The sequence below is a fragment of the Melanerpes formicivorus genome, unplaced genomic scaffold (genome assembly GCF_026170545.1).
Source record: "Melanerpes formicivorus ecotype bairdi unplaced genomic scaffold, bMelFor1.0.p_v2 SCAF_3, whole genome shotgun sequence".
NCBI lineage: Eukaryota > Metazoa > Chordata > Aves > Piciformes > Picidae > Melanerpes > Melanerpes formicivorus.
Genome location: NW_027142355.1, coordinates 13,984,292 through 14,006,253, shown reverse-complemented (window position 1 = coordinate 14,006,253; position 21,962 = coordinate 13,984,292). Strand labels below are relative to the sequence as shown.

General features: G+C 43.2%; 1 protein-coding gene across 2 annotated transcripts in view; it reads right to left on the bottom strand.

The window, feature by feature from the left end:
* RELN (reelin) overlaps window positions 1–21,962 on the bottom strand; it is a 290,574-nt gene that overhangs the window by 15,689 nt on the left and 252,923 nt on the right. For both annotated transcript variants that reach the window (XM_068167080.1, XM_068167089.1), the window contains exons 43-57: window positions 21,052–21,199; window positions 16,618–16,876; window positions 15,156–15,405; window positions 13,845–14,013; window positions 10,349–10,489; window positions 8,878–9,055; window positions 7,967–8,160; window positions 6,682–6,938; window positions 6,240–6,394; window positions 5,243–5,457; window positions 4,427–4,604; window positions 2,936–3,111; window positions 1,636–1,742; window positions 991–1,233; window positions 339–514 (exon numbers count right to left, since the gene is read on the bottom strand). In XM_068167080.1, the coding sequence (XP_068023181.1) occupies window positions 339–514; window positions 991–1,233; window positions 1,636–1,742; window positions 2,936–3,111; window positions 4,427–4,604; window positions 5,243–5,457; window positions 6,240–6,394; window positions 6,682–6,938; window positions 7,967–8,160; window positions 8,878–9,055; window positions 10,349–10,489; window positions 13,845–14,013; window positions 15,156–15,405; window positions 16,618–16,876; window positions 21,052–21,199 (2,846 nt within the window). The remainder of the gene's footprint in view (window positions 1–338; window positions 515–990; window positions 1,234–1,635; window positions 1,743–2,935; window positions 3,112–4,426; window positions 4,605–5,242; window positions 5,458–6,239; window positions 6,395–6,681; window positions 6,939–7,966; window positions 8,161–8,877; window positions 9,056–10,348; window positions 10,490–13,844; window positions 14,014–15,155; window positions 15,406–16,617; window positions 16,877–21,051; window positions 21,200–21,962) is intronic.

The window sequence follows — 21,962 nt, the reverse complement described above, 5'->3', positions numbered from 1 at the left end:
AGGGGCAATCCTGCATGCTGTGGATGCTTATCTCAGAAGATTGTTCTTACTGCATCTGATGAGCCAGGGATTTAAAGAAAAAGGGATTTGACTTCCAGTCCTTCTCATTAACCTCTAAAGCACACAGTCAGTCAGAAAACTTTGACATTTAACCTTCATGCAAGCTTTCTGGTTCCCATTACCTACACTTCACAACTTCCTTTGGATTCTAATACAAAGTCATTATTAATTATTCATCCAGTTTGGCATCCTAATTGGAAGAAGAATAATTTCTGGAGACACTTAAGATGGCTTTTCATTGCATACTTTACTCTGGAGAGAAAGAGAACATTTCTTACTTTAAACTGCATCATGTATCCTGGCTGTATAATGAGCTCCCTGGAGGAAAGGATGTTGTGTGTTTTGTCCTTTTTCTTATTTGGCCAGTAGAGATGAAATGATGGATTTCCACAGAACCCTGCAGTCCTGACTGCATTAGGATAGAAACTCCAGTTTTCTTCATGGGAGGTGCCTTCTGTTAAGAAGAGTTAAACACAGTTACTGCTTTGTCTTGGTAACGTCAAGGCTTAGCAATGAATCCACACAATCGCCAGACACAGTTCTTACTGATACAAATGCTAAATTTATGCTATGTCCTGACACACAGTAAGTAATCTACTAACAAACATAAGAAAAACATCAGAAGTAATTAAGATGTTTAAATAAGCACACTTTAGGAAAAAAACCAAAACCAAAACCAAAACAAACGTTACCAGCAGGAGTTAACTGAAATACGTGGTTTTGCTTTTCTTATAGGTACATGCACACGTCTCTATTTACACACAGGTATCTGTGTGTACAGTCTGTGTGAGCATTTGCACACCTCTCCTGGCAGCATCAAGACCAGTGGATAAACATCTGCAGTTAGCAGAGAAGTGTGCTGTCAGGCTCACAGGGCTTGTCTGAGATAAGGTAATGCCAGAGGAGATGAACAGTCATGGCCTGTCTCACCATCATCAAAGGTGTCCACCAGCTGGCTGGGGTTGATCTCGGCTCCTCCAATCAGGATGTTGTCCAGTGCCCACTGCGCCCGCTCGGGGCCCGAGACCACGAAGCCGTTGCTGATGGTGAAGGGCTGCCACCAGCGCAGGCGGGTTGTGTTGGTCAGAGCCTGCTCGGGCAGCAGGATGTAGTCATGCCTGACTGAGATGTATTTCTGGTAATCCATCTCGTGAAGCAAAGTCCAGGATATCCCTAGGATGAGGAGACACAGGTTTAGTAATACATAAAGCACATGGCAGAATGTTCTGAAAGGTAGAAAGGAAGGTAACAGGAAATAAAAAATACCAGCTCCAGTTTTTGTTGGTGGCTCTTAGCTTAATGGCAGTTGGCAACTGTTACTGATTGTAAGTAGTCTTCTAATTGCATTAAGGAATCAAACTGCCTGGAAGCCACTGATTGCTGAAATCAGGCAGGAGCAGTATGGAAAACTGTGCAATAGGTGGAAATTTTAGATGGGAAAAAACTTTACAAGGACATAAAGAATTCTACAATTAAAAGTTATTATTTGGATCTTTCTGACAACTTCTCAGATACTCATGGTGTTTGAGTATAGAGCAATGGAGTAGCTTAGCTGAAACTAGAGCATGTACTTGCCTCCATCAACGGAATAGTCTAGCAGCACTCCCTCCTTTCTGCAGGTAGGCCTGTGGCATGTTGTCATGTTGTTTTCACTCCCAATTCTCCCCCAGTACTGCAGAAACCTAAGTGGAAATATTTGAGTTTATATCTGCTAAAGATCTGCATAAGTGGAGAGTTTTGCTCCTGTTAGCAGGTATGCTATGTTCACAATGGCAGCACTCTGAAGCAGGTAACACCAAAACTATTGCCTAGCAGTTCTTGTGGGCACCTCCTGGAACTCAGCCACTTCCTGCCCCTGTGAGGGACAAGCTCCCAGCAGTGGTACCAGCTGGGGACTGACTGGCTGGGAGCTGCTTTGCTAACAGTTCCCTGGGGGTCCTTGTGGACAGGGAGCTCAACCTGCATTAACAAGGTGCCCTTGTGTCAGTGAAGGGCATAAAGGAACTGAGGCAACATCAGTGAAGGCCACCAAAATGGTTGGGACTGGAGCCCTGTGAGGAGACACTGAGGAACCAGGGCTAGGTCAGCCTGGAGAAGATGGCTGGGACAGGGAGACAGGGGTCATACATAGAAAAAGAAGCGGTACCAGTTTGATATAACAGCAAAAAAACCACCTAAATCCCTGTGAGGGTAATTCACTGAAACAAGCTGTCTAGAGAGACTGTGGGAGTGTCCTTGGAGGTTTTTCAAGACCCAATGGGACAAAGCCCTGGGCAACCTGAATTCATTGTTGACCTGCCTTTGAGCATGAGGTTGCACTAGGACTCCCTGAGGCCTCTTCCGGAAAGGTTGTGTGATTGAGCAAATTCCTCCTGAATGACAGCAGTAAGAGTGTGTGGCTTCATTAAAGCCACACAGCCAAGGGAAAGTTTAACATAGTTCCATTGCACTCTAGTTTAGTCACTCTTTTCTGCAGCATGTGAGTGGAGTGAGTTTTGTACAAGCATCCAAGAGAGGACAAGCAGCAAAGCTCCTGTTCTGAACTCAGTGGGAGACATAGCTGGTGTCTCCTGGAGGGGAGCTTGTGGTATCCCTCCTGTTTGCAGAACAGGTGTTGCTTTCTGCTGGACATTCCTGCAGAAGGGGATCTGCTGCTTCATCTGGACATGGCAAACCCTTTCCACTGTGCTAGGATGAGACTTGTTCTCTGTGACTTGTCTGAAAGCATCAGCATGTGGAGAATCATGATTTCATTAGTGTCCCCCTGAGACAGAGCTATGCTTGTGGTGGTTTTGGAAATCCCTGAGCTGTGTCACCTGCAGCTGTCAGAGTTTAACAGAGTTCCCCATTAACAAGACATGGAAACTCAACCTACTTTGCTCCCCGCAGGTCCAGATCTTGAGTGACAGCCTGCCTCACAGTTGCACCTCCAAAATAGAGAGTTGTGTCTTCTGCGAGAATCCCACACTCAGTACAGGTGTTTCCACCTTCCAAGGACATCCACAAGTCTGATTTAATCTCCTCATTGTCAAAGCGCTCTTTCAGGAAGGTCTGTAAGTGAGATATTTAGCAGAAAGCACAGGTAAAAATCATCTTCATTCTTTTGCTGACCACAGCTGGAACTGACCTAAATGTGTCTGAACAGCTGAAGAACACTGTAACATTTTTTCCCAGAGTGAATAGAGTAGAATTAACCAGGTTGGAAAAGACCTTCGAGGTCATCAAGTCCAACCTATCATCCAACACTACATAATGAACCAAACCATGGCACCAAGTGCCTCATCCAGTCTCCTCTTAAACACCTCCAGTGATGGTGACTCCACCTCCCTGGGCAGCCAATTCCAATGGCCAATCACTCTTTCTGTGAAGAACTTCTTCCCAACATCCAGCCTAAACGTCCCCTGGTGCAGTTTGAGACTGTGACCTCTTGTTCTGTTGGTGGTTGCTTGGGAGAAGAGACCAACCCCCACCTGGCTACAACCTCCCTTCAGGATGTAGCCTGTGAAAAGGACTCATGTTGGAGAAGTTCATGGAGGACTGGCTCCCATGGGAGGGACCCCATGCTGAAGCAGGGGAAGAGTGTGAGGAATCCTCACTCCAAGGAGGAAGGAGTGGCAGAGATAACATGTGATGAACTGAGCACAACTCCATTCCCCATCCCACCCTGCCAATGGGCATGAGGAAGCAGAGAATTTGGGAGTAAACCTGACGCTGTGAAGAAGGGAAGGGTGGATGGAAGATACCTTTAAGATTTGGGTTTATCTGTCATTATTCTACTCTGGTCTGATTGGTAAGAAATTAAACTAATTTCCCTCAGTTGAGTCTGTTTTGCCCTTGGTGATATTTGGTGTCCTAATTAAAATCTTAAACTTATGTAGGGTTCCTTGCACATTATTTTCTCAATATGGGAAGTTTCAAAAATTCTTTAATTTTTCAATTCACACTAAGTAGATTTCACTTGCTTGTTACAGCGTAACACTAACAGCAGCTACATGAATTACTTGTATGTAATTTTCTTGTATTCCTTCACTAAGTTCCAGCATGATAAAAGCAATCATCTTTCTACAGGGGTTGATCAAATAAAATCCTACGTGCAAGGGTGCTTTAGTTCATATCATGATGACCTAGGGATGAGCAGTGAACTTTATTACAGCTTTTCTGGGCAGTGTTATTTGCAAAGGAACAAACTTGTTCTTGCATACTGCAGTAATAATTTTGTTTAAAACCTGACACTGGGACTGAACATGGATTCGTGCATCTTCAGGCTGACAGGAATCAAAGCTGAATTTCCAGAGGGAGCAATCTCTTCTCTTTCTCAGCCAAACACATGACAAAAATCTCTCTTTAAAACATGTAGTAAACTTACCTTCAGTGTTTGGGTCAGATAGCAGTTGGGACCCGAATACCCAGGATCACAGATGCATTGCTCATTCAGGCAGTCTCCATGGCCCCTACAGTTTTCCAGACAGCCAGGGCCCAGATAGAAATTATCGATGGCCCACTGCACATCTGAGTACTTCTGGTAGAACCGGAACCTCACGGGACTAGATAGGAAGTAATGAAGAAAACCAGACATAGGTATAACACAACTTGACTGAAAAAGGAGGGTAAAACGTAACAGGCTCATGACTGTGTTACCCTCCAAGCTTCCAAAAGTAATATCCTGCTGCATCTGTTGAAACTGATTTTACACACATCTGTATCTTCCTCACACATCTAGTAGTGACAATGTATGGACAGACTCCAGACACTACTGAAGCCAGGAAAAGCTGCTCTGGCTTCTTGCAAGAGCACTTCCATTTGGGTTGTACTTCCTGAGCAAATTGCTCAAAGAATGTCAGAGTTGTCGTTTTGCAGAAAAGGGCAAACCATTTGCATGTGTGTGGCCTACTGCAGACAGTAAGGGGAATTTTTCCACTCAGGCCATAAATCTGGTCTCTAATTGACCAGGGCTGTCTGAACAGAGCAGAACATGCTGTGAGCAGACTGCAGAGATGGATAACTTTACTGGTTCTTCAGACCAACAGTCATAGTCTACTTGACTGATAGGAAAGAAAATTATGCAGTATGCATGACAAACGTGTCTGCACCTTCCTGGGCAGAAAATGAACAGGCAGATATATTCCCTGTTGTGTTTTTCAGAAAGTACTGAATTTAAAATGAGTACCACATTCATACTTACTTGCCCACCAGGTTTTCAGGCAGTGAGTAAGTTACTCTTTTCCACCCTTTTGTGGGGAAGAAAACAGATGGCTGTGAAACACTCCCAGAACATTTTGGATCAGCTGGCAAACACTGAGGTACCAGGTAACTCCAGCTAACGCCAAAGTCAGTGGAATACTGCACATGGACCTGATTTTGGGCAAGTTTTTCTGAGGTTTTACATCCAACAGAAACCTAATAAAGAAAAGAGCATAAGTAAATGAGAATTAATTGTGGTGGTGGTGTCTAGAGTTTTACAAAATGTTTGAACCTGAAAAATGACTGAAGAACTTTGCTCTAAATGATCGCAGTAACACTGCTTGCATGGTACCTGCCATCTGCAGATCTCCTAAGTACTCCCAACAGGCACCATATTCTGAGTTTCATTTTCTTCTAGTTAGCTCACATTTATGGATTTCCAGGTTTTGACACTTGTGCCTTATACCCTATTATCCCATAACTAATAAAATTAATCTCCCACGATCTAAGAATTGATTATTTCAGAGGAGGCTTGGCTATGGTTAGGCAGACTATATGGCAGATGTGCAAAGGGCTCTTACAACCACCACATATTGCTGAGTTTTTTTTCAGTTTAGGAAAAGGGATTTGGGTGCAGGGCTGATGTGAATGCACAACAACATAGGAACAGCATGGGCTACTTGGAAGCTGCTTTTCCCTCACCAAGCAGCTGTAATGCAACAGACACCTTATATATGTGTAATATCCATATCATATGGCATCCATGTAACTGCTGTGCTGGGAAAGGAGACTGTCAGTCTGAGAACAGCTGGTGGTGGTAAAGCTGATCAGCAATGGAGTAGGTGAGAACGGTAAAGATGGCCTAATAACATCAGTGCTTTTCCCTGCAGGCAGCAGCTCATGCATAGGCTTGTACAGCCTCCTGACTCCTGAATTAACTACTTAGACCTGGAGCAAAATGTGGTTTTGAATAGCTGTTTTGCAAACAGAGATTTTACCTTGAACTGCATAATCCAGCCCTCTGTGGGAGTCAGGTCGTGGGTGACTGCATAGACCTCTCTGCCATCGTGGCTACCACAGATCATGACGCCATCAGGAGAGTCACAAAACCTCTCAATTGAGCAGTCGTCATGGAATAACCAGTGTTCATTCACTTGGAAACATAATACAACATGACAATACAAATTAAAGCAAGCAGGGAGTAGTGTTAACCACAAACAGGGATTCACAGATGGGTTTTTCAGCCTAGGTGAGAATTATTTAGTATTGCTCCTGAGACTGTCAGCACCACATCTTTCCCATGTGTAGATTTATGACATTTAGCACCTCTGTTGCTCAGAGCCCCTCTTACATAAGCATTACAGCATTATGCTTAGCAAGCTCTGGAAATCACTGCCCTTACTTCTTGCTCTTTAATTCAGCTCCCTGTGAGACCTTTACCTGTAGTTTTGTCTTCCATGAACATGTCAAAGGCAATCCTCCCAGTGGGCCCAGCATCGGCCGGGGAACGCTCGTGCTGTGGCAGGGGAGCGCTGCTGAAGGTGTCCAACATCACTGTCCTCTGGTCGGCTGAGCCGGAGATCAGCACGTTGTCGATGGCCCAGTCATTCTGGTCCAGGCCATCATGCTTAGGCTGCCACCAGCGGAAGCGTGTCCCGATGGTTTTGGCATCATAGGGAAGGAGGATGTTCACAAAGCTGAAATGCAAAGCGGAGATTAGCTGTAGGAAATCCATGGGAGGAGGACATTCCTTAGTGCTCTGTGCTGGGTAGTCTGACCAGATTCATTCTCATTGTTTCCTGGAGTAGGTAGAAGCTGGGAAAGAAGGGGAATACTGGGTGAGCTATCCTGTGTTCCCCAATGGGAGACTGATGAAAAAAACCTTTCACGGTAACTCCCAATATCATCCCTGGGACATGGGCTCAGACTGAGATGGGAAGGGCCAGCAGACAGACTGTGGCATGGTTTGAGCAATCTCACATGCTCCAGCTGTGCTTATAGGGCCAAATGCAATGGCCTTGGCTAGCAGAGTATGACCATAAGGTCCTAATTAAGGGAAGCATTAAGAAGGAGAATGTTGAAATAAAGTTCAGATTACAGTTTTTAAGCTGGTGCAATTCAGCAGACAGCAATGTTCTAGTATACCTCTCTTATGTCTGTGACAATGACAGACAATAGGACACTTAAACCCAGCTGAAGTGGCAGTGATCTCATGGGGTCTTCAAACAGAATAACAGATAATGGGTCCCTCCTAGCCCTGGTTTTTATGGTTTTTAAATCAGTGAGGAGAAGGTCTATCCATATCTATGCATGATTTGAATTTCACAGATAAGTTAAAAGAGGGCTTGATTGTATCCATCCTTTTGATGGATGTAGAAATTTAGTTTCCACACACAATTTTCTAACTAGTTCAAACAGTGACTGCTTTCATCAATAAGAAACTAGATTGCTAATCAAAGTATCTTAAAGAACAGGATGAACATAATTAATGTAGCTGTTAATTGATCTTCCTGCAAGCATTTTCAAACCCACCAGAGTGCCACAGACTCCTTACTAGCCTTGTATTTCTGGCCTAGCAGCTCCACAAATGCTGATGCTCAAGCCTGCAGGATTCTCAGACAGCCACACCACAGCAGTAATATGTCACACAAGGTCTTATGAAACATGCAAGATCGCCTTACTTTAGAGCAGAGAATTATATAGGCAGAAGAAGGTATCCACAAACCCAGGCTTGCTGAACTGATCATAGAAAATTTCCATGAGGAGGTTCCAAGTGATTCCACCGTTCACAGAATACTCCAGCAGTACCCCTTGGTTGCGGCTATTGGGAGTTATCAGGCATCCATACATGAAATAAAACTGAATGAATTCTGCACTGGTGAGGTTCAGGTCCACTGTAACTAACATACGGCTGCAACCCTTCAAAGCAAAGAAAAAAGTGCTGGCTGGAGAAACTTGCATCGATTTTCTGAAACTAGTTATAAATCTGCATGGAAGTGATCTACAAGTGTAAGTGTCACACCTTGCTGAATTACTATTTGGTCATGTTTATCATCCCAGGGTTATCTGTAAGCAACCGCAATTCATCAGCAGCCTGGGTTCTATACCCATGCAAGGAGCTAAACCAGCAATTTTAGGCTGAGCTTCTACTCTGAAAAAAAATAACAGTAAAACACCTGAAGGCAGAGCCTACACATGGATGTAGGACTAAGTGCAAATTATATACATGCAAATATCTAGTTATTAATTTACCTCTATGATCTGATTAGAAGCCACACCAAACTTTGCTCTCTAGAAGTTTTAAGTGCTATGAGTGAGTGGAATTGAATGTCTGCATTCTTGAATTGTGCTTTATCAGCTCTGCCTTCAAAAGCCTCTCCACAGCTCCTTTCAAGAGGCACACGCACTGTTCATTTTTCTGGATGTAGCATAGCCAGGAACATGTTATCTGCTCTCCTGTAGTGCCTCTGTCTGGCCCCAGTCTGTAGGACCTGTCTGACTTTGACCTTCAGCTAGACAAACAATTTTTTAATGTATTATATGTTCAATATCCTGATGTTTTTCAACACTTTGCTATTTATTCAGCTTTTAAGATCAGCCCCATGTGTCCTGCCACATGCAGTGCTGAGCACTCACCCCACTGAAGTGGAGAGCCATCCCTGAGGCCACCGCTCCGCAGACTGTGCTCAGTTTGCCGCCATTCACTGTCAGCCAGTTCTGGTTCGAGGGTGAGCGGTTGAAATTATCCTTCAGCTGGGTTGGAAGGGGAGTCTCTGGCTCGTCGCAGTACAGCCCACCCCAGTGCTCGTCACAGCTGCAGAGGAAAACAAATGCCAAATTCATGGAGGTTTAATTGGTGCCATCTTCTTCCACTTGGAAGCTGTCTGCTTTATCTACGAGTACACAACCTGTACATGGGATTTTCAAATACCTACCACTTCCTGTAGGTAATATAAAAGAGAAACAGCTTTAGGAAGGCTACAGGGTACACTCCAGCATGGAGGAAAGTCAGCAAATACATGGTACTTGGATAGATAAACCCAAGGGAATGCGTCAAGCCTAACAATGTTCTGCTGGTGCTGAACTGTAAGTTTCTGTAAAAATTTAGGGGATTAGTTGATGCCTGTTCTTTCTTTAATAGTTCCCCCTATTTTTTTTTTTTCTCCTCTGAAAAACCTTCTTATAATTTGCCAAAGACTTGGTAACAGCATGGAAATGTGTTCGGCTACTATGCAGATTTGAGCAGGGAGATCATGCCCTGGTACTTCAGTGCTGTCAGGGCAGAGCACAACATAATCGTATGTCTGTTTTGCAGACATAGAATCTATTTCTAACAAGCATAGCCACAGCACAATTATACAACCATTCTCCCATTTTTGTTGCCATTTCTGGCTGGACAAAAAGCAATACATCCATCTGGAAGATATTTCTCTGTTGCCAGACAGACAAATCTGCAGAGATTCTGGTTGTTGTTTGTTTGCTTTGCAGAGCTCTATGTGGGCTGTTATAGAGAGAGTTTAAGGATCAAGCCAATGTGCCTCCATCAGCACACCCTACTATGGAGCAGAAGCATCAGGCCCTCTAGCCAACCTCAGTCCCAGGGAAAAATCTGACCTCATGAAGAACTGCCAGATATCCTTCTGCTTAGTGGATCATTCCACCTCCAGCCCAGGTCCTCTGCACACAGTACCAGGATGAGGGCAAGGGGACATAGTGTGAAATCCCTCAGTAATAAGGATTACATCTCAGGAGCTCCAGAACTGTACATCCCTAGAGGGGAATGCAAACTCAAGCATTTCCTTTTCACTAGTTGGTGGGAGGGGAAGCAAGATGAAGCATAGGCAACAACAGAAGCAGTGCATTGCCGCTGAGGAAAGGACCAGCAGCATTGCCCACGCATGTGAATAGCCAGGGGTCTGGCAGAGCCAGCCCCCACACCTACCCTTCCTCTAGCTCTTTCTATTCCCAAGTTGTCCCAGTTCCCTGCTCAGTTTTATCAGCAAACTCCACCTTCCTTCTGAAATTGATATCCAAGTCTTTCTCACCAGATCATTCAAAGAACAGAGAGGAGTGAAATTCTGCAGGACAGGGAGCAAAGGACACTCACACACAGTTGTCTTGCATGCATTTCCCATGGCCACTGCACATGTCTATGCAGCCATCCCCGATGTAGACGTTATCGATTGCCCATGTTTGCTGCTTATCGAATGGAGCGGGCTGGTGCCAGCGGAAACGAGTTGCTTGAGACCTTGGTGAGAGAAAGAAAACCAGAAAAGTAACATTGCCAGACAACCTAAACTTCAGCTGAAAGGAAATTACAATTTTGAGGCTAAACTGCTCCTGCAAGAGGTCTGACTTGTGGCAATAGCAATGTCCCTGAATAGCAGAGTGCCCACATTTTGAGAGCAGGACAAAGCATGCTGTGGGGGGTGGGAAAGGGCTTGCTGGTGAGAGCAAAGCACATGGACTGTGGTTGGTGCCATGAAAAGGATAGGCCAAAGGTGGTCTGCCCAAGGGGGAGCTCAGACCAGTCATAACCATGTTCCAGCAGAAATTTAAACCTGAGGAGGAGCTGGGAAAGTGATCAAGACAGCATCACACAAATCATCCATGTTTGATACTGAGTCTGAATTTTATTGCTTCAGTTGAAATCAACAAACTAACCCAACCTTTTCTCTATAAATTCTGACAACTTCACTTAGATAAGAACAGCTCTAGGGAGTGGGTTGGCATCTAGGAAATAAGCTGCCATTTATGAATCTACAGAGAAAAAGTGAGAGCACCACAGAGGGCTTGTGCATGACCCTGTCTTTGCAATTTCTTCCCTCCCCTCAACTCAGGACTTCACTAGAAATATTAATAAATTATCTGTGGTGTGGTCCTGGTTCCTTTCAGTAAATATTTCATTGTATTGATTAAACAACTCCCTGTTCAAACACCTTGCCTTGATATAGCTGTAGGTGTATTGTCTCCGCTCCCAAGACAGACAAGATGAGACAGTCAGAGGACACCAAATAGCTATTGGATTCGTGCAGCAGTAGCAGACACCTATGATTGAAGAGCCGTGGGTAGGTGAATTTCTGTCATCTTAGCAAATACACCATTGCAAGTGCCAACCAGTCCATGTTTGCTGCCCAGCACTAGATGGCAGCATTGACCTTTGGGTAGTCTGTCTTCTATTGCAACCCCAAGAGACATCACAATGATTGCAAACACTAAAATAAATAAACAGCAAAATCTGAGAAATGCATTGGGTGATCTTACCTTTTATGGTAAGGTCAGTGTTGTCTCATGAGTTATTTATTTATAAGTATGTTGCATGAGGAGAAGGAATAACAAGTTTATTTAAAGAGAAATCTACTGCTGTGCTTGGCTAGCTGCCTATGGAAATGGGCAAATTGTGGGGAAGTCCTTGAGGAATGAAGACAAGCACCTGTGACCTACACTGCCTGCTTTAGGTTTGGTGCTTCACTAATGATTTATGGAGTTGATGCTCTGGGGAGCAGCTTTGTATTTGCATTTGCAGTCTAAAATCAGCTCCAAGTTAGGACTAAGTGTTCATTACCTTCAAAGCTTTATACAGGCCAGAGGTAAGATAGCACTCTGGGGCTTATGAGCCCTAAAGGCTTATGGGCCCAAAAGGCTTATGCAAGTATGGGTGTTGTGCACCAGGCCAAGCTATCAACTATGTTGCCTGCATGTCCCTAACACATGCAGGCACAAACAACTGGAGGCACACACCTGCTGTTACACCGCTTGAAGTAATCAAGTAGTGTAAAAATGAAATCACATCTCAACTAAAGAGCCTGTTAGCTGCACTATTCCTTACTCTAAAGTTTGATGTCTCTCTTGCTTGTGAGCTAAGGCTGTAATACCTTCTCTCATGCAATCCCTATCTTAATACCTTTGGAAAGGTGTATTACTTGAGCCAACAAATACAGTTATTGGATTGGACTGAAGAACAATCTTTGCCTCACTAGGGCATCGGAGTTCTTCTTTGACACAAAACACTTTTCAGTCTTAAAATCACAATTATTTATAAACCTGAGTTTTATCTCAGGTGGCAGGTTGCTTTCAGGACCAACTTCAATTGGTTTGGAACATCAACCCCCCCAGTCCTGTTTTCTGCTGTTCTGCCCTGGAAAGCCCCTCCTAAACACAAATTTACAGACTTTATACAAGAATTGCTGGGACAATGAATTTCATGAACAGTATGTAGTGAAGTAGTACAAAAGAAGAAGCAGAGGAAACCAATCATAGTATCATAATATCAGTCAGGGTTGGAAGGGACCACAAGCATCAGCTACTTCCAACCCCCTTGCCATGGGCAGGAACACCACACACTAGATCAGGCTGGCCAGAGCCTCATCCAGCCTGCTCTTAAACACCTCCAGGGATGGGGCCTCAACCACCTCCCTGGACAACCCATTCCAGGGCTTCACCATTCACAATGCTGGGAACAAATCCTACAGAAGTACTATTACCTGATGTTGTGCACTAGGGACAGGGAAGACTCTAGATGCTCTAAAGATATTTAATAGAACATAGACTATTCTGCTACAAGTTTCAAAATACGTGGCAACTCCATGGGCAGTCTCTCAGTACAGCTGCTAAAAAATAAAGGTTTCCATTTCCAAACTCCAGTGCTCATCAGCTGACATCTTCTGTAACAATCTCCTCAAAGCAGCATAGGCTGTGCCTGCAATGTGGTGCTTCTGTGCCTGCAGTTAGCTCAGCCTATGCCTGAGTCAGGAGACCGGGCTCAGCAGCAGGAGCAGAGCTGCAGGGCCAACCTGTGCAGAGAGCCTGATGCCCACCGTGGTTTGCAGGGCTCTCCCCTGGGCTAGCTCTGCTTGGCTTTACCAGGTGTGACTGCATCAGAGCTATCACTGCAAAACAGCACAGCAAGCAGGACACAGACTGGAAGGGTGAACTACTCGGTTATCCCTAGATGGATATTATTAACAAACTGAAGGAAAAATCCATCAGTTTTCACAGCACTGTGGGGAACAGTGTGGCAGCACTCCCAATAGCACTGCTAGTTCCAAACAACTCCTTTCCCTGCCACCTTCCAACACATCTCACAATTTTTCTTCCCTCAAATATAAAAGAATGTAGGAAAAGAAAAAGGAGGATAAAATAGGGTATGTGTGATAACAATGATGAGAGCATCAAAGCTGAGAGAGGGAGACAAAGGATACAAGGAATGCACAGAAAAAAACAAGAAGCCTGAAAAGTCTGCATTTAAATCACAAGCTCATAGCCAATAGCTGCAAGCACAGGGTGCAGTGGGAATTTAGCCACTCCAGTCAGCAACCAAAATAACCAGAATTAATTGAGGCTGCTGCTAATGTGAGAGTTCTGGGTGTCTATTCCCAGGACAAGAGACTCCCATCTTTAAATAGCTAAGAAAAGTAAAGGCACATAGCCTTGCAGTTGTTATGCACCGCAGGATGGGACCTCATTTATTTACACTTATTTGTTGCCATACACATGGATGGAACAAAAATGGCAAGGTAGAATTATTTTAACACCAGAATGTCCATGTCCCAGCACACAGTTTTGCACATGGATTTATTCTGTAGGAAACTAGAGGGAAATACCTAGTATAGGGAGGCAGAGGCAAAGTAACCCGGGTCCACTTGTTAAAGGTGTCTGAAATGAGAATCCTCTGGAGATGGTACTTGTTGCATTCCACATTAGTGGGAAGACAGTCTCTCAAAATCGGGTGCCAGGTCAGTCCAAGGTCCACTGAATATTCCAGTTCAATGGCTAAGGGTGGAAAGATGGTTGTTTACTTAGTTTGGAGACTGACATCCATAGGTGTACAATAAACTGGTAATCCCAGACAGTGTTAGTCACAAGCCTGTGCTGAGAAAACAATCACTCAGAACTTTCCAAACTCTTGTGTCAGAAGCACAAAGCTACCCTCCTCGGTGGCCGTGCTGGAGGACACACTGCATGTTGCTGACAGGTATAGCTCAGAAGGCTGCAGCATTGCTCTGCACCTGCCACCTAGCTCTAGGGTCCTCAGGTGCAAAGGACACTCATCTGTGTAGGATGCAAGCACTAAGTCAAGCCAGTCTCTGAGCTGCAGTGCGTGAGAACCTGACATAAGCATGACCAGCAACTTTTTGTGGTTTTCAGGATGAAGGATGAGATTCAGCTGGATGTAATTGCTGTGTAAGGCAGAGCAATACCCAAACTGAAACATTTTGGCTCTGTCACAAGATGGTTTAGTCACTCTTCCACTCCCTTCCAAATCAGCGCATTTCATTATCCAGCATAAACAATTTTAAATTGAGTTTGTTAGGCTGTGAGCTTGTTTTCATTCAAACACAGTCTAGCCACATTAAACCAATGTATTTATTTCTCAGCAAAAATAAGCAGTTTCATTGTTTTGATACTTATAGCTTACAAACTTTCATTGTGAAAAACAAAAAGTTAGTCAAGCTCACTAAGGACTTCAAGATAAACTCTTCTGCAGCCATTAAGAAGTAAATAATAATAGTCACAGAACTGTAACTTTAAGTAAGTGTTCCAGATGCCAGGTATTATGGCTGTGTAAAACATGGAGTGTGGTTGCAGTGACAGGGGTGATAATCTGCAATGTTTTTGGATGACTATAGACACATTTGTTCTGCCCTCATGTACACAGAATGACCCTTCAGCAGCCAATCAGGCCTACTTGTTGTCTAAACACAAAAACAGCCCACACAAGGATAAGTGGATACCAACAAGGGTGAGTGAATTTTTAGTGTTAAATCTCCATTCTCAACATGAAATACTTTGCTAATTAAGACTGGAAGCATGAGTAGGTAGTGTCCTGCCTAATTTAGTATCAAGTTAATATAATGGTAAGTGAACTTTCCTGTACATGAGAGAAAGGGCAGGAATTACTAAGTCGCTGTTACCATAACAGGAGTCTGTGACAGAGCAGGATGCTGCAAAATCTATTTGCAGGAAAGAATCTTCATTGACAACAATGTCAGTGGTGACAACGTAGCGGGTGCTGGCTTTCTCAATGAACACTAGAGCATCCCCAGTAGAGCCACAGACTGGCATCTTTGTTCCACCAGGATGCAGCAGCCACTTTCTACTATCCAGTGTGGTGAAATCATCTTCTAATACTGTATTGCCAGAAATGTTTCCTCCAATAACAATCTGAAACATTAGGAAAAGAATTGTTATTGCAAAGGAAAAATGTCTCCAAGTCGTCAAAACATACATGGGATGTAGCACCCCAAAGGAGGAAGAGATTTATCCAACTATGTGTGTAAGTTCTGCTGGTCCAAAATGGACAAAGGTACTTTGTAAAGAGTTTAGGTTATGAGGAAGGGGAATATATTCTTCCTAAACAGAGGTCCTAAAGAGCTTAGTTCAGTTATACAAATGTCAAGTCCAGGGAATTGAACTCCATCCTGGATGAAGTAGCACTGCTCACAAAAAATAAATGTTGGTAGGAGCAATGTGACTACACTGCCATTTTTCCTACTGTCTGTTCAGCTCTGCTATAATCTGGTGCCCTGCTGTCAGACTGCATCTGCTGACAGAACTGGGCAAATAGTCTCTGTTTTGCCACTGACTGTAAGATGTCAGCATTTTACTATTCAGCAGCAAGCAAGTTAGAATTAATTTTCACTTGTTATTCTGAATTAAAATTCTGACTATTCTGAACTAATATAACTACATCCAGTGTAGAGAGATGAATGAAAGAATGAGGATTTGTTTGTTGGTAAATGGAGGAATGGGAACTTAAATGTGGGTGGGAGTTCAGTTTCTGGGTTTCTTCTAAGGACCTGAACTAACTACTTAAAAAAAAAAATAATTAAGGAATAGTTAAACAAAATTAACTTGGTCAGACAGTAATACTACTTAGAATGCAATCAGTTTTGTGAGGTTTCTTGAGATTTGTAACAAGTCATACAAACCAATATGATAATCTTTATAGAATGAAATCCCAAATCTGAAACTAAACTTTATTTTCAAAGTCAGAAGACTTTCTTGTATAGTTTTTCCTATTACATTCTACCAAGTGTATTTGGACAGATATCTAATGAAGCTTTTTGAAGTCTGAGTGACTTGCATGTTGCATGGTAAGGCCTTCTACAATGTGAACCTGAGGATCTACCCAAGAATAAAAGACTGTCTAGTTCCAAAGTGAGCACTCAGTACCCCACATGGCAACAGAGCATTAACCCCTCGGATCAGCACACAGCACTCATACTCTATTATCTTGCTATACGATTACAATCCTGGAGTATCTTTATACAAAGTGTTTTTGCTTGACCCAGTGAAATGACATATACCAACAAAAGGAAAACATTCAGACTGAAAACAGTGTAAAGTTGTACTAAGAACCCCAATAGTCCTTACCTGGTCAATTACCCAAGGACTGTAGAAATGACCGTTCTCAGAGGGCTGCCACCAGCGGAGCCGAGTGGAGCTGGAGCGGGCCTTCAGGGGAATTTCCAGGGCAATGTATCGTCCCACATTGCTGGAGTTACTGAAGAGGAACTCCTGGAGAAGACTCCAAGTGAGGCCCCCATTGAGTGAATACTGCAGCAGCACAGGCTGGCTCCTGGGGTCAGGCACCCCCTTACCACATCCCAGTCTCATGAAGAACTGCACAAATCTAACAGTGGGAGCAATTACTGGAAAGATTTCTGAAACATCCTAGAAAAACAGCTAGAGAGACTTGGAATTTGTCTGTTGATTAGCCCTGTGATTTCTTCTTGTAAGAGTCAACTCCATGAGATTTTAGGATTTCCAAGGCTTTGGAATATGAGTAGACAAGCAGGTAAGGTGAGAAAAATTCATTTTGCCTGTGTGGTAGTTTGCCAGGCAGAAGAGCCTGAACAAAGCTGGTCATTTATATTTTAAGCTATTGTCTGCAGAACAGATGGTATTGTAAATATCAGGGATATAATCCTGGGGGAAATTTTTATCCCTCTAACCCATAAGTATGGATTTAAGTGGCACAAAAGCAAGTGACCTAAACAGATCATAATTTGCTCTGAATTTGCTGGAATGCTTAAATCCAAAATAAGCATCCTGGTTTTCCACTGGCACAAACCAGAGAAGATCTGCATAGAACAAAGCAGCTATGATTTTCAGGGATCACTTTCTCCATTGAATCTGCTTGGGAAATTTGTCTAAATCACAGTGCTTCCATGTGCTGGCTTCCCTGAAGTCAGCCCAAGCCACCCAGAGACAGCAGTGCTTTCATCCCCTATTTAATTAGCTTCTCCAAAGCAGCACAATAGACCTGCATCAAACTGTGAAATTCTTCCCCTTAGCTGATGCTCATAAATAGCTTTACTGTGCACTTGAGTGGAGGGAACTGCTGCTGTAATGATATTTGCCCATTGGACTCACAGAGATATTACCAGCATTAATTCATGTTTGAACAGCTCTTGCATGGCATTGGAGTGTGGAATCTGCTCTCATTACTATCACATTAGTGCTGCCTGGGTCATGGTTAAATGAAAAGGTGCAGAAGAAAATTTGTGTCCAAAATCTGGTTTGATCTGCAGGTAGGTCTGCTGGGAGTGGAAGCTGCAGTGGTGCTGGGCAGACAAAGCTTCAATAAAACACTAGACCTGCAAGTCAATTAATTCCAGTCCTCGTGGTGACTCACATTTTCTCTTGCTACTATATATAACTTCTTTTGCTGTAGATTATATCCACCTCCACATCCTAGACATAACAGATTGCTTGTGCTGTAAAGGAGCACTGGGAACCCTCACGGATCAACATATCAGCTGTAATGGATTTGAGTCACTACTGGCAAGTCTTTGTGCCTTCTCAGATTTACTCTGATGTTTGCCACATAACTCAAAGGAAATAAACCCAGGTGACCTAGTCTCTGTCAAATCTGCTCTCTGGGGACTGCAGCTCTTTTATCTGGATTTTTACTAACATAGTAACAGCTAACTCAAATAAAGGTTAACATAATGTATAGCAAATAAAAAAAGTAGTTTTAAATATCTCTCTTCTCATCACACAGGTATTTTAGAAAGGCTCTGTTTATTTGTAAATGGAAAAGCAATCTTTTCTTGTAGATCTAGCAATACTAAGATGCGTAGATGTTCTTCTAGTAATTCAGCACCGGAGGGCATTTGATCAATTGTGACACCTACTGATCTTCCACGCTGTGTGGCTTCAGCTATTGGCATCACCATGATTTTGACATACTATCCTCTGTGCTAAACTGTTTAAAATATAGACATGATGGCAGTGGATAGTGGATTGGAGAGTCCACTTGTTTTCAGTCACCGGGTGCTCAGCATGGCTGACAGACACCACAGCTTACCTATGTGCTTCAGGGGATCTCCTCACAAGAAAAGTGAAGTTTAATGTGACTAATGAATTGAATACCCTTAAATAATTTTATTGAAATTATGGTTCTTGTCAGTCCTGACATAAACTGAAAACTCCCCAAGTCCTGCACAGAACTGGGCACATGTGTCACATCCAGATCTGCTGTGCTTTTCAGGTGGCTGCAATTACTTGAGATTGCTAAGGAACAGCCCCCAGCAATGCCACTGCAGCCTGCCCTGCTGCTCAGAGCAAAATGTAGTTGTATGTGATAACTGCTGTTTTTCACAAGCATATACAAGAAATTAAATGCACTGCTTTGTTTTTCTTTTACTAAGACAGAAGTCATTTATCTCCATATAACACCTGCAGGTCAATATATGCAAATCCAACTACAGACTATCATGGAGAAGAGATAAATGAAGGTTCTTTGAACACGGAGAATAAGGAAAACATGTCATTTAGACCAATGGAGCAACTTTCAAGATCTCTTGCATATGTTGTTAAGCACTCTTAATTTCAGAGCCATCTAAGACATCAAATCAGTGCAGAGAACTGATGTTTGTATTTGCCAGGTTCTGAAAAAAGTCTGCTGTGAGGTACTTTGCAAATTCAGTACAGAGATTTTTAACATTACACCTCACTGAGGGCCAGCTAACTGCTGAGCTGGAAAATGTGATAGTTAGAAATTAGGCATCTTTATTGACCACAAGGCTCTGCAATGAAGCCATTATTTAGAGCTTCACTGGTAACAAAGACAAGTCAAGAAGAGATAAAATGCCTGTTAAAGTGTTTCCTACAGAACATGAGAGACAACTCAGGTGTTCACTCCTTTCAGAATTTACTCCTCTCAGAGGTCAGTGGAAAAAAGTTTTTGGGAAAATGGAATCTTTTCAAAGCAGTAACACAAGGATAAAAGCTAAGGTACCAAATAAATTAGAGAACAATGCTTGTTTATTAGCATGCATGAATGTAGGCTATGGTTTAATTCGTATCAGTGTACATTATTTTGATGTGGCTTGCTTAGAATGTCTCAGTGATCTAACTTCTCCTCTGCAGGTAGCTTGATGGGAATGTCTCTGTGAATTACTGGCACAAACGTGCAGTGTAAGAAGAAAGCGAGCTTCAGTAATAAAAGAACTACAAGACAAAGAAGAATCTGGACAAAAGTGCACCTGTGTGAACCTCATGAATTTCAACAAGTGCAAGTTTCTGCACCTAGTTAGGGGCAATTCCCAGTATCAACAGAGGCTGGGAGGTTATGTGATTGGGAGCAGCCCTGCAGAGGCTTAGGTGTTCAAAAAGGGATTGGACGTGGCACTTGAAGCCACAGTTTAGTAGTTATGAGGTGTTGGGTGACAGGTTGGGCTCGATGATCTTTGAGGTCTTTTACAACCTTATTGATTCTATGGATTGAAGGTACTGGTGGGTGAAGAGCTGGACATGAGATGGCAATGTCCACTTGCAGCCCAGAAGGCCAGCAGTATCCTGGGCTGCATAAAAGAACTGTGGCCAGCAGCTTGATGGACTTGAGGGAGTAGACTCTCCTCTGAGGAGAGTCCACCATGAGTATTGAATCCAGCTCTGCAGTCCTCAGCAGAAGAAACATATGAACCTTTTTGAGCAGGCCCAGAGGAGGGAAAAAAAAGTGATGGGAGGGATAGAATACCTTTGTTACAAATGCAGGCTGAGAGAATTTGGGTTGTTCAACCTAGAGAGGAGAAGGCTCCAGGAAGACCTTATTGCAGAATTTCAGTACTTAAAAGGGTCTTGTAAAATGGGGACAAGGGGTACTTGGTTTTAAACTAAAAGAGAGTAGATACAGACTAGATAGAAGGAAGAAATGTTTTACAATGAGGGTGAAAAAGGTTGCTTAGAGAGGTGGTAAATGCCCCATCCGTGGAAACATTCAATATCAGGTTAGATAGGGCTCTGAGCAACCTCATCTAGTTAAAAATAGAATAGAATAGAATAAACCAGGTTGGAAGGGACCTTCAAGATCATCGCATCCAACCTATCATCCAACACCACCTAATCAACTAAACCATGCAACCAAGCACCCTGTCAAGTCTCCTCCTAAACACCTCCAATGGTGGTGACTCCATCACCTCCCCAGGCAGCACATTCCAATGGGCAATCACTCTCGCTCTGTCCCTGCTTACTGCACGGACATCTATGGTCCCTTCCAACCCAAACCATTCTATGATTCAACGATTCAAAACTTTGCATAAACTACTGAAGGCTTAGCACCAGATCCTAGAGTTCTTATTCAAGGAGAAAAAACCCAGACAAACCCAAAACATTTAAATGATTAATGCTATTAAAGTTCAAGTTTAATTTAATTTAAAATGCTAACAGTGGTTAAAATAGAGTAAGTTTTAAAGATCAGAGTGTATCACCTTGCCTTTATCATAGAAGTATCACATAGGTATTATTCCTCAGTATATTATTTCTGCAGTGAAATCTGAAACAACTTTGAAATTGCATTACCTGGCTTGTGACAAATCTAGGTCTCGAGTCATCAGCATGCGTAAGCCTTCTTCATTAAAGAAAAGGTTGTTTCCTCCAGACATGATACCACATTTCCTTGATGGCTTCCCACCACTCACAAGCAGGAATCTATCTGACTCCAGCTGACCTGAACACACAGTGAATACAAATTTATGGTTTACTCTGCAATGTTCATACTGCCAAAGTACCCCTTCCAGAGGAAGAGGGCTAAGTTAAATGTCAGAAGCAGAGGGAAGAAATGTTCTGTGTTTGCAGCACAATACACTCTGCAAAATTGCCACACATCAGAACAAAAGAAAACAAACCCAGAAGTAGGAAATCTGGGTTGCTGGTCTCAAGTACTCACAGGATGTTCTACTTTTCTCAATTCTTCATAGGATAACAAGGAACTAGCCAAATCTATAAAGAAACTTTGGGCTTGGGTGGTGGCATGTGAGCAAGGGCTGGCAACATTTACAGTGAGATGCAGCAGCTGTGAAGGGATGAGTGTGATTCACAGGTGCTACTTTATTCAAGGTGTGCTCTTCTTGCCATGCTTGTTAGTGAGGAAACCTTGTGGTGGTTTTAGAATTGTGCACATGGATGTTGTGTGTGCCCAGGCATGCATGAGGCTTTAAGTTCCCTCCAGCCATTGCTTGCTTGGGGTCTGCCTTGCAGCGGCCCTCAGCACTGAGACCCAGCCTGCTCTGAAACCACGTTTGCTTTACTAGGGCCACTTTGATTTCTCATGCAGTAAGGAACAAAACAAGTTTAAAACTCTCCTCTATTTGTCTTACTTGCCTGTGCTCTGTCTGTGCTAACATCAAACTGCCATCAAACCATCATTTTCTTACAAAGTTATTTCCTACATGTAGAATTTCAGGAAATTATTTTTTCAGTGAAGAGTTTGT